Genomic DNA, 16,331 nt, shown 5'->3' with positions numbered 1-16,331 from the left:
GATATATTTGAAATAAACAAGATTAAGCCAGTAAATCAAGCAAACGTTGTGTTACTTTCATCCCTACTGATGGGGTCAAAAGTAACTGCAACTTTTGTTTAACTGGATTGTTTATTTTGAAGTTGCATTTTTTCACAAGACCACCGGTATTGATAGACAACGCTTATGAGTCTAAAACATTATCTTTTAGGAATAGGTTTTTTATGAAAAATGGTTTGCCTTCTGCTCTCCCCTACTTCACTTGAACCATGCGGTGTAAATGCAGCCAAAGGGATTCACAGAGTCGTTCATTCAAACGAATCATTCATTTAGAAGAAAAAGCAAATGTTTATACATGACTGAATCATTGTGATTTGGCTTTTAAACCTATTTTATTGACAAAACAGGCAATATTGCTTCGAAAACGTGCATTTTGACTTCAAGACATTTGCTTTTTGCAAAGTGTGACAATGTCATAAATAAACGCGCACACACTCAGACAAACACCTATGAACAACAAAATTGATTAATCTGTTGTGCGAGTATTTAGGAAAATAAAGCTATTAATGCAAGATGTACTTTGAGCAACCTCAGATTTATTACAGCACCAATATATTATTCCTCTTCAATACAAATGTTGTTTTGTTTCTTCCAGAAAAAATTGCAAGTATGTAATTGTCCAAATATCATACATTTTTTCCAATTAAGTCCAGTGGTTTAACCCGTTATGGTGGTCTTGATCTTATTATTATAATACAATGACATCATAGTGCACATGCCAGAGAAAAAATGTCATAAATCATGACCAGGAAACAAATAAAATCACACACAACACTCAACTAAAACAAATAAAAGAACACTAACTCATACTAAAGATACCATTCATGATCTCCTGATATGTTATTTAAGTTTGGGTTGAAGTTCAAAGCCATGTAAGACTAAAGGAAACTCCATCACAAATACAAAGAACGAGCAGAAAAGGTGACGGTGATAAGAGTTTAGACTAGAGCTTTTCAATCTTTTAGCATCCCTTATCCAAAAATATCCTTATTTGTATATTCTCTAATGTAATATTATAAACAGGTCTGGAGTATTTATTGGATTATTAGTTGCATAATTTATGTACTATTACAAATTTGAGATCAATTTGAATCATTTTATTATACTTTAATCATATTTTAAATGATTTGAGAACATTTTTATAATTATTTCTTTACGTCTTGATAAAATGTATTAAACATAATTATTTATTTATTAAAAACGTTTTATTTTTAAAGCCTTTTTGTCCAAACATTTTCACAGAATCGCTTGAAAAGCCCTGATTTAGATGAAAAGCTTGTGTCTTCTTTCATTAAGAAACCAGTTTACCAAATTTGATCATTTCATAGCATAAACATTTCCTAATCTAGATGCAATTATATGACAAAAAAACAATCCAGTTATAGCTTCCATATTCAGCCACTGCCACCAGCTGAGAAGAAAAAATATATATCCATACTCTATATATGATTGGGCCTCTTTTGCTACGTAAAGCTCATCATCAATGCTGTGTGTGTGGAATAAATAACGTGCATGACTTTTCTTCAGTGTAGAAAACTAGATTCATTCCAGATGATGCTGTTAAATGGTCCAACAAATCCAGCCGCTTAACATCATTATTTGAACCTCTGGTTGGTGGAATGATCTCTGGTGAGTTCGGTTTGAATGCTGTCATGAGTCTGATTAATGTGCATCTGCAAACAAAGAAGAAGAGATTCATGTAAACACTCAATCCTGTATCCCAATTATGGATTAAACGATTAATCGATGACTGAACAATTATTTTATAATCCTAATTGATAGTCAGTTAAGCGTGAACATCATTAATGTGCATGGTTTTGAGGCGATGTTTATTTGATTTATTTTTGCTTGTTTACATTGTCTGATTTGTTTTGTGTGACAATTATTTATTGAAATGAGACAGTTATTCATTAAAATAATAAGAAATATGTTAACTATGATATATTTTTAAATCATATTGTATATTGCGTATTAAATAACACTTTATTAAAGAGAAAAAATGAAGCAAGAACACATATGTTTAGGTCACACTTTACAATAAGGTTCATTAGCTAATGTTAATTAATGCATTTACTAACATGAACAAACAATTAACAATACATTTACTACTGTATTTGTTCATGTTAGTTAACGTTAGTTAATGAAATTACAGCAGTTCATTGTTAGTTCATGTTAACTCATGGTGCATTAACTAATGTTAACAAGCATGACCTTGAATGTTAATAATGCATTAGTAAATGTTCAATTAGGATTAATAAATGCTGTCCATGTGCTGTTCATGATTAGTTCATGTTAGTAAATGCATTAACTAATGAACCTTATTGTAAAGTGTTACCTTGCATCCATTATGGACAGAATCATCCAATTAATTATCTAAAATGGATTGGCATGTAATCCAACTCTATTTATTTAATGTAGCTTGTGAACGTGTATTATATGCAGGGTGCGAATTACAGGATGCTTTGGGGGGAATGACCACCCTAATTAATGCTTCATCTCCCCTAAAGGACTTCAAAACAAACGTGTATGTTGGGGTCAATCCTCTAAAAAGTGGGAAATAGTTTGCTCTGATATGTATCTTTAATAATAATATTATTAATTAAAATGATAGATAATATAAACACATTTGACCACCCCTATAATAGTTCATACCATTGTGAATGGATAATTGCGCCAGTCAGTCTTAAAAAAAAAAAATCATTCAGCAGTCTGAACCGGCAGATCTACAGCACCGATGGACATCGTAAGTGTTCGCAAGACACTTTTCTTGTAAAATAGGTGTTTGTTTCTACATATAGCCTAAAGGCAAAGTAAAATGAGCTGTATAGTTTGACTTACAGTAACTTTTGAAATCGCTAATCAGAGGATACTGTAGAACAGAATACACTAAATATCCCACAAAACACTGAAAACTTAATGCGTTTTATCAATAAATTTAGATTTAATTTAAATCAATCCATACATTTGATTCACTGAAGCATTACACAAACTAATATTACTGAAACATTTGACCCCCCTAATCATCAGTGTAAAATTCCCTTCCTGATTATACGTTTATTATTGCAGAATAAAATCTGGCAGGCTTACCAGCTGTTGTAGAAGACTAAAGGGCTTTATTCTGTGAAAACAACCAGTTGAATGTGGACAATCATAAACTTATTACATGGCTACTTGCCACAAAATGAACAACTAGACAAAAAATGTAACTGATGAGTATATACAGCGGGGGATATAAGTATTGAACACGTCACCATTTTTCTCAGGAAACATATTTCTAAAGGTGACGTTGACTTTCACCGGATGTTGGAAACATTCAAAGAAATCCATATATGCAAAGAAAGCCAAATCAGTTAGTTTACAAATTAAGTCGTGCATAAATAAATGAAATGACAAAGGGAAAGTATTGAACACATGAAGAAAGGGAGGTGTAGAAATGCAGTGAAGGCCCAGACAGCAGCTGAAATCTCTCAGCAACTTTCTGCCCATTGTCAGTGTAAATTAATAATCTTTTTTTTTTTTTTTGTAATCTTTGGGTTTTCACCAAAATCTAGTTCCATGTCAACAGCTTTTTAAAAAATATTATCCCCAGGAAAAAAAACATGACGTGTTCAATACTTATTTCCCCAACTGTATATGAATGTATCCACACTCAAAAAAATGCTACTTATTTAACATGACCTCAAACAAAACAATTCCTGAGGTATTTTTGGCGACAAATGAATTGTTTTATGTTCGATCCACCTAAATTTATAAAAACTAATGAGCTAACTTAATTCCTTTATGTTGTCACAAAACAAATCAATTGTGTGGAACCTAGCATTTTATTTACAGTGCGGTCAAGATGATTTAGAAAAGTGCCTGGATGAGTAACGGGTGTTATTAGTTTTTTCACGTTATTTTGGAATAACATACCTTGGAATGTTATGATTGACCAATCAGAATCAAGTATTCCAGAGCACAGTGTTATAAAATAATGTTATCCATGTGAAGTCAGATGAACAACTAAATGTTTTGAGCCTTTAATAAGTGTTTGCTTTCGTTTTGGCATTGTCCAGATTTTCTAAATATGCACAATATCTCTGATTTAAAGTCTTGTGTGAGTTTGTTGGAGGTGTCACCTGTTTTGGAGCTCCTGCTGGGGTTTGGGGTGGTGGAGTACTTTGGAGGGTAGCGGATGAACAGACGCTCTTCCTCTTTCTTGATCCAGCGCAGTAGTTTAGTGATGGCGTTGATGGCACAGGTTTTAGTGACGAGGGGACTGAAGCACGTGTACAGCTCGAATTTGCTCGTGACCTGGAATGAGAAATTAATGGAACATTTTAATGAATTTGCCTCCGGCGACTACTCATAATTAACCCCAAAAATGTTATCAAGGACAATGTCAAATAACAGCCCTGCATCTCGGTAGAAATTGTGGTGCTTTGCAAAAAGAAGGAGAACAGCTTAATATCAAATAAATCAAGTTTTTAAAAATACTGTTTATTTAAATAAAAAAGTTTAATTTTTGTCGGGTTCCATTTCAATTTTTGATTGATTTAATGCTTATTTTGTACATTTTCATATTTACTCAGTTGTAATTATTCCTAGTTGGTTAATTTTATTTAGGTATTCATCATTTTAGTACTTAATTTAGTTGATTTATCAGTTTATTAAGCATTTTTATTTTCTAGGATGAGGAAAAAAAATACACACACACACACACACACACACACACACACACACACACACACACACACACACACACACACATATATATATATATATATACACACACTCTGTTTTTGCCAGAGATGGGTTGCGGCTGGAAGGGCATCCGCTGCATAAAAACATGCTGGATAAGTTGGCGGTTCATTCCGCTGTGGCGACCCCGGATTAATAAAGGGACTAAACCGACAAGAAAATGAATGAATGAATGAATACACACACACGCACGCACGCACGCACGCACGCACGCACGCACGCACACACACACACACACACACACACAGGTCCCTCACTATAACGTGGTTCACCTTTTACCTTTTTCTTTACAGCACATTGTGTTCTGCATTTTGATTAACACATTCCTCATCTCCTGTACAATACAGAATGCGTTCAGCTTGCCAAATTTGACATAAATCTTCCATCACTAGCAGTGTGACTCTAAAGTGCTGTACTGTACATTTGCAGGTTTTTTCCCCAACAAACCTCACAATGTTGACAAAACATTCTGCACCATGAAAAGCACCAAAAAGGCAGAGGAAGATGCTAACCATCGCACAAAAAGTTGGACTTCTGGACATGCTAAGGGACATTAGACGTTATGGTGCTCCAGGGCGTCATTATGGAATAAATGAATATTCTCAAACAAATGTTTGGGCCTAAAAACGGGTTTTGATCTTTGGTTTCATTGTATAATACTGGATTTATTTTTTTCAATGAAGGTTTGAACTTTGAGTGTTTAAACAAAAGAAAAAAGTGTAAAAATGTTAACAGTTGAAGTCAGAATTATATTATTTCCTTTTTAAAATATTTCCCAAATGATGTTTAACAGAGCAAGGAAATTTTCACAGTATGTCTGATAATATTTATTTCTGGCCTTTTTGCCTTTATTAAGTGGATAGGACAGTATTTCAGACAGGAAGCGAAGTGGAAGAGAGAGAGAGGGGGGTAGAGACAGGAAATGTCCTCCAGCTGGGATTCGAACTCTGGACGCCCTGAATTGCTACTGCACTATATGTCTAACCAATAGGCTATTGCACTAATCCAGAAATATTTAGTATTCGTTTTTAAAATTTTAGTAATAAGAATTTAAAGACTAAAAACCTAACAATAATAAAACAACTTGTGTAACCCAAAACACTTTTAGTTAGTTTTAGTAATTTCAAATGATATATTTTTATTTTATTTGTCTTTTATTTCAAATTTTCATGTTTAATTTAGAAAGAGAGACTTCTTCACCTTACAAATGGTTGTCAAAAAAAAAATCATAATTTAAAATTATATTCCATGAGAATAAGCGACATGTTACAGGAAAAACAGCCACTAATCAGCTCCTCTAATGAAGTCTTGATTTGGCAAATTGGATGCAGGATGATCTCATGACTCACAAAGCGTCTCCATCTGGAGCGAGGTCAGGATTCTCCTTTGCATAATCTGCATTTGCAAATTCTGACTGGCACATAAGGAAACCTGATCTGTAAGAGTCTGTGTGGAGAGAGTGTTGAATCTAAAACACAACATCTATGTAATGTTCTCGCCTACAGGAACTTTTACCATTGATACGATAACCTAAAAAATATTAGCTTTATTAAAAATGTTAATCCTTAAGCATTTTAAAGGTCCCATGAAGTGCTTTGAAAAGTGCATTATGCGTAGTTTGATGAAATCTTAACTAAAGCAAGTAGACGGGTATAAAGTAGCCCCCCCCCTCCACTTTTTAAAAAACAGCCAATAGCATTTAGTTTCTATCACAGTTCTGCCAGTAAGAAAGGTTGAGCTATAAAGCATTAAATGAGAAGCGTCTTGAAGCGGACAAGGCATGTCAGATACTAGAGAGAATTTGATTGGTCAGAAGATTTGACGAGACACTGAAGTATGAGGTGATGTCAAAATAAATGTTGATTAATTTAGGCAGAAGTGACAAAATGCAAGCTCTGAATGTTTAGATCAGGTTTACATGTTACATGTAAATATTACTATACAATTACTCCACCTCTCCAAATTGATTCAGACATGCCTGTTCATGTTTACAACGTTTAAGACAAGTACATTACAAGTAATTGCGTTTGAATGAGCTAAAAGTGAACAGTTATCCCTCACTTTCCTTTTTCAACTCATTTAATTACAGTAACTACTTACTTTGCAACTCATTACATCCAACACTGAGTGGGCCAGACTATGGTTACAGTTACAAACTCTTCTGACACTGCTGAAAAGTCAGTTTATGGTTTCAAAGGATTGAGTAACAATACTTATGGAAATCTGTGTATTTTTGACATCACTACAACCTCAGCAGCTTCAGTCTCTCCACTCACCCAGGCCAGCAGAGTCTCGCGTTCAGCCACATGATAGATGAGTTTGAGGGGTCGTGAAGCGCTGTGAATACGTCCGTGCAGGTCTCTGTACAGGTCCAGCAGTCTCATCCGCTCCTCTTCACTGCTGTATGGGGCCTCCATCTCTGGGCTGACACAAACATCACAAAAAAACAAAGGTGTCTTTATGCCTCTGATCTCATTTCTGTCTGGTCTTTCATAAATATTTCCAGAAATTGTATTAGTGGCGCTACAATGTACCGCACATCCCATGACAAACACAGCGCTCTCAATAAAAGCCATCAAACAATTGGATGAATTAGGAAAAACATGCTTTTCAAATCTGCTGAAATTCTTTTGTGAAATATCAGTGAGGGCAGCACAGGTTAAGCTCACAGATATGGTTGAACAGGGATTTTTCGGAGATGCTGAGGGAAAGGGTTTATCTTCTGTTATGTGTGTAAAACACACATAAAAGTGAATGATTACATCAAACTTTTCAGTGACTATGAGAAAAGGCAAGTAAGACGTTACAGCAGTGTTCTTGTAGTATTATTTTAGTAATTTTATAGTAAAAAGAACATATAAAGCACATCAAATAGCTAAAACTAACTGAAATAAATGTACTTTATGATTTTTTTTTTATTTTTGATGACATTTCTTTCAAAAGTAAAAAAATGCCATTTGTTTTGAATAAATTAACAAAAACAGGTGCCATTTTTTCAGAAATATATTCATTTTTAGACTATACAATGCCAATGTTTTAATTCCATGTTTGAGTTCACAGATGATAATTATATATTATATACTCTACTTAACAGCAATAATATACAATTTAGAAAATAAAGTCATGCTGCAGTGGAAAAAGAATTAATATTGTGTTTGACTCCTATGAGCTTACATCTCTGCAATGGCTCAAAGAACTTATTAATAAAGTCATCTGGAATGGCGAAGAAAGCGTTCTAGCAGGACTCCCAGAGTTCATCAGGATTCTTTGGATTCATCTTCAATGCCTCTTTCTTCATCCTTAATAATGTTCAAGTCTGGTGACTGGGCTGGCCAATCCTGGAGCACCTTGACCTTTGCTTTCAGGATCTTTGATGTGGAGGCTGAAGTATGAGGAGCTCTATCCTGCTGAAGAATCTGCCCTCTCCTGTAGTTTGTAATGTAATGGGCAGCACAAATGTTTTGATACCTCAGGCTGTTGATGTTGCCATCCACTCTGCAGATCTCTCACACGGCCCCATACTGAATGTAACACCAAACCATGATTTTTCCTTTATTAAACTTGATTTCTGTAAGAATCTTGGGTCTATGCTGGTTTCAATAGGTCTTCTGCAGTATTTGGGAGGATTGGAATGCAGTTCACCTGATGATTAACCAGAAAAATCTACTTCTGACATTTTTCTAAATAATCAACTAGAAGTCAAGTTATTATTTGTTGCTTTTACAACTGGGGTCGACGACAAGACTTTTGTCAGGTAGTGTATATAGCTTATATATGCTGTATAAGCTCTATGCATATAACCATTGTCAAGATTCAGAAGTTCAGGTTTACACAGAAAACAAGTACTGATAAACTTTGACAGTTAAGGGGAAAAGTTTACCAATATTTGGTGAAATAACCCATGATTCACCATTGTTGATTTTTCATAACTAACAGAATGAGAAGATATTTGGGTCATTAAAATTTATGAAAATGACAAATATATATATATATATATATATATATATATATATATATATATATATATATATATATATATATATATATATATATATATAAATGTTACTGGCATTTCTGCCTTTATTATGATAGGACAGTATAAATTGACAGGAAATTAAGTTGGAGAACGAGTGAGTAACTTTATCGGGATTGTAGGTGAATTTGTGACCATTCATGATTTCCTGTATATCTGCTTGCCTTTTTTTAAATCTAGCACAGGCAACAGATGAAAATTAGCCCTTGGGGCTAACTCAGGCTTATTAACAGTATTTACAGTTAGTTACTGAGCACTGTCTCTTTCAAAAATAAATGTAATAAATATAGAGGGGGATGGGATTGGGAAAGGTTCATAAGTGGGGTCTCAAGACGTTCACGTTTCCGATGAATCATCTGTTGAACTGCATCACAATCATCACAAATATTGCAGAAGACCTACTGGAACCCACAGGGACCCAATATTTTCACAGAAAATTAGTCTAGTTTGGTGAAGGAAAAAAAAATCATTGTTTTGGGTTAAATTCAGTATGGGGGTGTGCAAAAGATCTGCAGATTGGATGGCAACATCAACAGCCTAAAGAACCAAGACATTTGTGCTGCACATTACATAACAAACCACAGGAGAGGGCAAATTCTTCAGCAGCTCCTTGACCTTCTCATACTTCAACCTCCACATCAAAGTTCCTGAAAGCAAAAAAGGTCAAGGTGCTCCAGGATTGGCCCACCCAGATACCAGACATGAACATTATTAAGCATGTCTGGGTTAAGATGAAGGAGGAGGCATTAAAGATGAATCCAAAGATTCTTGATGAACTCTGGGAGTCACCACAGAGATGTATGGATGCAGTCCTCCAAGCTCATGGGAATCAAACACAATATTACTTATTTTTCCACTGCAGCATGACTTTATATTCTATACTGTACATTATCTCTGTAAAGTGACACGACTTTTGTCTAAGCAAAGTCAGACCTTACTATACTAAATAAATCATTTAAAATTCAAGGCATGATCAGATTTTATTTTGGTAAAATAAGCGTAATCTAGAGGCCTTTGCCTTTCATATAAGCCACTGCTGATACCAAATGATCAGCTAGAAGATAATATTTGTTGTTCCTAAAACTTGGATGACAACAAGACGTTTGTCAGGTAGTGTATACAAGTCTCCTGAGATTCTCAATTCTCAGTCGCAAACAACTCACCTGGTGAACTGGGTAAGCTGGCGATGGTTGTCGGGCACGTCGAAGGGCTTGTACATGAAATGCCTGAGATCAGACACTCCCACCTGACTGACGCTGTACGACTGAGCCTTCGCTATGGACTTGAGCGCATTCTGTGTTTGCATAGCCTCCTCAATCTTCCTCTTACACTCGGCCACTGAATAAAAGGCCTCTTTATCAGTGGAGAGAAGAACCAGACAAACAGTACATTCAGGAGGGTCCAAATAGGAGATGTAGGCATAAAAATAACAGTCAGGGTTAAAACTGGGCAAGCAGATGGGTGTCCAGATTTCCCCGGCCTGAAAGGCGGACGAGGCTCCAATAAGGTTTAGCAGAAGATGGAGGTCGGCCGGCTCCAGTCGGGCATCATCAATGACCATCTTCTCCTGAACTATGGTCAGCAGCTGGTTCTTTGCTATGAGGATGGAGAAGACCAAGTTTGGTGTGATGGCCTTCTGAAGGATCTGACTGAGGGAGTCCCTGAGAGATGAAGCTAAGGGGAGACAGTGGACGGCGCAGAGTAAGAAACTGGGGTCCGAGTCCACCAGGTTTAGGAGGCCATCCAGGATCTTCTCGGAACCGGCCAGCAGGCGGCGCAAGTCGTAGTTCTTCTTGTGCTCGAAGATGCGCGTAATGCTGGCCTGTGTGAGCATGCTGACGATCTGGTTGTAGACGTAGACAAGCTCGTTGCGGAGCTGCTGCTCGGACTGACGGCTGCAGGACACGGACACCAGAACCAGAGGACCACGCTGCATGAACACCACTGTGTGCTCATCTGTCACAAAGAACAATACAAAGTCACTTAAGCAGCTGAGTGTGTGCTATTTAGGTAGATGGTTTAATTATTATTATTTTAATTCAATAAACTGATCCAAAGTGACACTTATATTATAATTAAAATGATTTATTATACAAAAATACTGTTTTATTAGTCAAAGAATCTTCAATGTATCTCCTAAAAAAGTTTATTTAAATTTTATATACATAATATCTGATATTGCAGTTTTCCCCATTTAAATCGCAGCAAAATAAATGTTTGAAATATTTGTTCAGTTGAAACTATTAATTGTGTACATGTTATTTCTGTTTTACATAAAATAAAAAAGCAGAATTGGTGAGCATTCCACTTTACACTTTGACTAGGTACAGATGTGTGCCACACCCAGTGCAACAGGTCTGAATTATATGCAGCAGTAGGGCTATAAAGGCATTTCATGCTGAGCCTAACTTTCAACCAGGTTTACATCCAGCTGATACAAATTCTGGCCCTAGGCAATAACAAACGCAAGAGAATTTTGATGACTGAAAATGCAAATTAATGAAAACAATGCCAATATTGTCTCTGTGCTACCTACAACAACTTTATTACTTGCCAAAAATCTGTTTATGGTGCAAACTAAATGTAACACAGTAGGATAAAATTCTACAGGTTATGTTTTTTAACCTACAGAGTTACATAAATATCATACATCTACATGGAAAATCAAATCAATTAAACAAAATTAAGCACCTAAATATCCTTGATTGGCTACTCAGTGTTAGGTGATATTAGCGGGAGCAGCTTTAACATTCTAGAAAGTATCTGATTGGGCAACCCCTGAGTGCAAGAGGAGTCATCAATATTTTCACGTGATCGCACACCTAGGCTTGTTTTTTTAAGCTTACCATGGGAACGACTAGCGTAGATGAGACAGAGTCATGATGTCAAGACTGATGTCATGTTTATTGTCCTGTTCGGGTAATAAGACGTGTTTTTGTCAATCGGGTCACAGGTTAAACAAGAGACACATTCCTGTTCAAATCTGGCATTTAAATTGGGTTATAGTCTATTTTCCACTTCCGACCATGTTGTACTGTACTTCTCTGATCTTTTAATCTAATACTGTGGGGGAAAAACCTATTAATCATGTTCTTTTTGTCAACGTTTGTACAGTTAGTACTAAAGCAATTAAATACCAATGAACATGTTATACAGGTTTATTTTCTTTTTTTTCCAACTAGGCATGGGCTGGTATAAGATTCTGATGGTATGCTTACCTTGGATAAAATAATATTTCATGGTATTGTAATAATTATTGCTCTAAAATATATTCTTTTTTTAATGTCTGGGTAAAAATCAAAAACTTTTTTTCCCTTTAAACAAAATATATTTAAAACATATATATAAAACATTTAAAATAATTTGGAGTACTCCATCATAGTTTGGAGCTGTAAACATGTCAAGCTGAATAATGACAATGAATCCTTGACTTCTGCTGTCTTCATTAGATTAAAAAAACACAGATTTCATTACAATTTAAAACGCCATCTTGGATATCATTACTTCTGAAGATACTGTTAAACAAAACGTAAAAAAACCTTACATATACTATAGAAACGTGGTATACGTGGTATACCTTGAAAAAAAATTATCATCCCATGCCTATTTCCAATGAGTTCATATTTCTTAGTACAAAGTTTACACAGTTTCAAAGTTTTAACACGTATATTTTGAACACTATTGTCTTCATTTAAATTTTTTGGACGGTAAGATAAATATTTTAGAACATCAAAAGTATTTATACAGGGGGATTTATGAAAAAATATATAATGCAAAGGTACAATCATTTATCATGTGAAAAATGAGGATGTAATAATGTATAAACAACATTAATGACTTTATGTGTTCAATAAAATATACACAATACTCTGAAAAACAAACAAACAAAAACAAATAGTGAAATCAAATGAGCGGCATGAGTGTTTTGGATGAAATGAAGTGTTAAATATATTACATTTATTAGTTAAATATACACAGTACTGTATAGGCAGAAGGAACATTTTAGAATATACGAATGCGTATGGCAACTGTTGTTTTTAGCAGTCTTTAAGTTAAGTTTTGTCCAGGTAATGACACACAGGGCAACTTTTTATGCAGTGTTGTTGGACAATATTGTAGAGTGATGTTGCTAGACTACTTTGCTGCTGAAAACTGGTAACAAAATTTTTAAAAGTGAAAAAAAGTGAAATGCAAGTTATTTTGTGTATATGTAGTGTGTGTGTGTGTGTGTGTGTGTGTGTGCAGTTACTCCCATGAAACTAAAACAGGTAGTAGTGATTAATACTTTTTACTCTAGTACTTGTTTCAGTCAGTGTAGTCAGTATTTCAACTTCTACCATAGTTGTTTTAAGCATGAGTATCTGTACTTCTACTTGAGTAAAGGATGTCTGTACTTTTGCCATATCTAGCTTCAAATTAGCACTCCTCCTTTTTTTTTTCCTCACAGCAAACTAATAGTTTGAGGGGTGTGGCTAAGCTGTCAAACTGACATCATCAGAGAAAGACAATCATTTCAGAAATGAAAACAAAGGGTAAAAATCTGATTAAAAATTACCAAACAGGTTTTTGTTTTTTTTCAGTGGTTTAACATATTAATTGTCCCCCTTAAGACTAACAATGTGCATTATTAAAACAATAAAAATTTTGATTAAATAAACATTGAAACATTTACTTTGATTAACCTAATTGTTTTAGCTACTGCAATATAAAACATCATATTTACCAGAGTAAACAGAACGAATGATGTTGTCTCCACTTTGCACGAATGACACCAGAGCCATCATCACCCCCATGGTGGATGAAAGAGCCTCCTCACTTCCGTATCGGGAATAGATAGGCTTCCCTGCCTCACTCAACACGAACACATGCTTCCTGTGCTGCCTCCAACTATCCGCTGTCACGTCCTCGTTCCTGTGTGACGGGGGTCCCAGAGGTGTGCCGGTCTCGGACAAAGGGGACGAGGCTCCTTTCATGCCCATTCCCTGCTCTTCCATCTTCCCCCGAGCTAAAACAGTTACAACAAACTCACCAGAGTCATCATTGCTATTATCCACTAATGCAGAGTCTTGGGATGCTTTCCCAGAATCCGTCTCTGAACCGCCGGGACACAGAGAACGGTCATCCTCAACATGGAGCTTCTGCATTTCTGTTGAAGGCTCTTGTGGTAGGACGTCCTGCTCGGATGAATGATCTGCTGACTCCAAAAGCCCCTCTGGGTCTGAAGGCGTCCTGTGATCTTCATTCACACAATGGTTTTCAGATGGGACGTCAGTGTCTGTGTAGGAAAGCAAGGAGTCAAATCTTAAAAGTCTTAAAAACTTTATTTTAATTAGGAATTTTAGATGAATTTTACAAAAATGAAGAGAAAAAAGAAACAAACAAATACAAAAAAAGTGGCAAAAACAGAGCAGTTAAATGCAGTTGGCATAGGTAATAAGATAAAAATGATCAATGATCAAAAATGAAAATGAATTCACTGTTTACTCTCCTTCAAGTGCTTCCAAACCTTTTTGAGTTTCACAAAATGAGATATTTTGAAGAAAGCTGAAAACCTGTAACCATTGACTTCCACAGTGGAAAAAAACACATACTATTAAAGTCAATGGTTACAGGTTTATTAAAAATATCTTCTTTTAAAATCGACAGATGAAAGAAAAACATGTTTTTGGTTATTCATCCATACTAATGTTAAAAATGAGTATCAGTCATCTCTACCTGACGAAAGTCTTTTCGCCTATTCAAGTTTTAGGAACAACAAATATTATCTTCTAACTGATCATTTGGTATCAGCAGTGGCTTATATGAAAGGCAAAGGTCTTAAGATTACGCTTATTTTAGCTAAATAAAATATGATCATGCCTGGATTTTTAATCATTTAATTATGACAGTAAAGTCTGACTTTGTTTAGACAAAAGTCGTGTCACTTTAACAGAAATAATGTACAGTATAGAATATAAAGTCATGTTGCAGTGGAAAAACAGTTAATATTGCGTTTGACTCCCATGAGCTTGGCGGACTGCATCCATACATCTCTGCAATGACTCAAATAACTCATTAATAAAGTCATCTGGAATGGCAAAGAAAGCATTCCTGCAGGACTCCCAGAGTTCATCAAGATTCTTTGGATTTATGCCTCCTCAACCCAGACATGCTAAATAATGTTCAAGTCTGGTGACTGGGCTCGGCAATCCTGGAGCACCTTGACCTTCTTTGCTTTCAGGATCTTTGATCTGGAGGTTGAAGTATGAAAAGGAGCGCTATCCTGATGAAGAATCTGCCCTCTCCTGTGGTTTGTTATGAAATGGGCAGCACAAATGTCTTGATATCTCAGGCTGTTGATGTTGCCATCCAATAATCCACTCTAGCCATGATTTTTCCATCACCAAACTTGACAAAAATTTGTAAGAATCTTGGGTCCATGTGGGTTCCAATAGGTCTTCTGCAGTATTTGTGATGATTGGGATGCTGTTCAACATATGACTCATCGAAAAAAATCGACCTTCTGCCACTTTTACAAATGATCAACTAAACGTCAAGTGTGTTGCTCTTCCAGCTGGGATCAACAACAAGACTTTTATCAGGTACTGTAGATCTTATAATGTTTTAGAGGGTACAAAAATAAGTCTAGCTATCCACAATATTTACTTTGTAATAATAAAGTGCATTAAAACATTACCTGTGTGATCAGGACATTGAGGAAGGATTGATGGATCACATATCTTCACCTCCTCCATATTCCCACTCTCTTGACCGTTGTGATCCATGTCAACATGCAAACAGCTGCATTTATGATGAGAAACTGGCTTAAAACACTTATAAGATGACAAATAAATCAGCGAAGCAATTTTAATGACTAAAGGTTTGTACTTAATATACAAAATTATAGTCTGAAGCCGTTTAATCAGATTACTGCTGTTATCCCATATCTGCAGCGTCCGTCACGCACGTCTTCTGATAGTTTAATAGCGATAAATCGCGATTTGTCAAATAATAAAAGCTGGTTAAATCACAGAGGTCCTGAGCAGATTACAACAACACAGTAACTTGAGCTCGTCTACGTCATTTGTGCGAAAAGCTCATGAAGTCTCTCGATAAATGACTGCTCTCGTGAAGCGCTTTCCTTCTGCTCACAATCACATTCATGTCTGATATATTAAATTATCAACGATGATTTAAATGCAAAATCATCTTTCGCTTTCGTTCAGCGCAACTGACTCAGCTCTGCTGCCGGTGCTCCCTCCAGGAAGCTGGACGTTAAAACACTGCAAAACAAATATCCACAACCACTTCCGGTTGATGCTTCAAAATAAAAGACGAGGAGTAAATATAATAGCCTATAAGTGCTGATACGTTTACTGTAAGGCCACCATATGTTTGTGTTTCAAGTTACTTTTTGTGAAGATTAAGTGTCAAATATGAGTGACATAATGTTAAATGTCATTGAGTGTATATGTATTTATGTGAAATTATTGTTAAAAACTACAATTCTGAAAAATTTGATCATATTATAAATTGATGT

The 16,331-nt window shown here is 35.5% G+C and overlaps 1 protein-coding gene across 2 annotated transcripts; it reads right to left on the bottom strand.

Annotated features, from left to right (window-relative positions):
- Positions 1 to 557: 557 nt before the first annotated feature.
- On the bottom strand, positions 558 to 16,072 carry mon1bb (MON1 secretory trafficking family member Bb). 2 transcript variants are annotated; one of them, XM_021479843.3, is made up of 6 exons: positions 15,489 to 16,072; positions 13,536 to 14,087; positions 9,976 to 10,768; positions 7,056 to 7,203; positions 4,158 to 4,332; positions 558 to 1,712 (listed from the first exon to the last, which is right to left on the bottom strand). In XM_021479843.3, the coding sequence occupies exons 1-6, from the start codon at positions 15,574 to 15,576 to the stop codon at positions 1,702 to 1,704; spliced, it is 1,767 nt and encodes a 588-aa protein (XP_021335518.1). In that variant the 5' UTR covers positions 15,577 to 16,072; the 3' UTR covers positions 558 to 1,701. The 2 variants fall into 2 exon arrangements, 1 of the variants encoding a protein (XP_021335518.1); XR_012387176.1 differs by lacking the exons at positions 558 to 1,712; positions 4,158 to 4,332; positions 7,056 to 7,203 and adding an exon at positions 7,703 to 7,905 and having other exon boundaries at positions 9,782 to 10,768.
- Positions 16,073 to 16,331: the final 259 nt, after the last annotated feature.

This window comes from Danio rerio, chromosome 11 (assembly GCF_049306965.1).
Source record: "Danio rerio strain Tuebingen ecotype United States chromosome 11, GRCz12tu, whole genome shotgun sequence".
Taxonomy (NCBI): domain Eukaryota; kingdom Metazoa; phylum Chordata; class Actinopteri; order Cypriniformes; family Danionidae; genus Danio; species Danio rerio.
The sequence above is the reverse complement of the archived record's forward strand: the minus strand, read 5'-3'. Positions and strand labels throughout refer to the sequence as shown.

Excerpts from the sequence above, each read along its gene's own strand:
- mon1bb (XM_021479843.3), bottom strand. The coding sequence starts at position 15,576 with ATGGATCACAACGGTCAAGAGAGTGGGAATATGGAGGAGGTGAAGATA. Across the intron at positions 14,088-15,488 it reads TCAATGTCCTGATCACACAG|ACACTGACGTCCCATCTGAA; the intron begins GTAATGTTTTAA and ends TTTCCTACACAG. Across the intron at positions 10,769-13,535 it reads CATTCGTTCTGTTTACTCTG|ATGAGCACACAGTGGTGTTC; the intron begins GTAAATATGATG and ends TCTTTGTGACAG.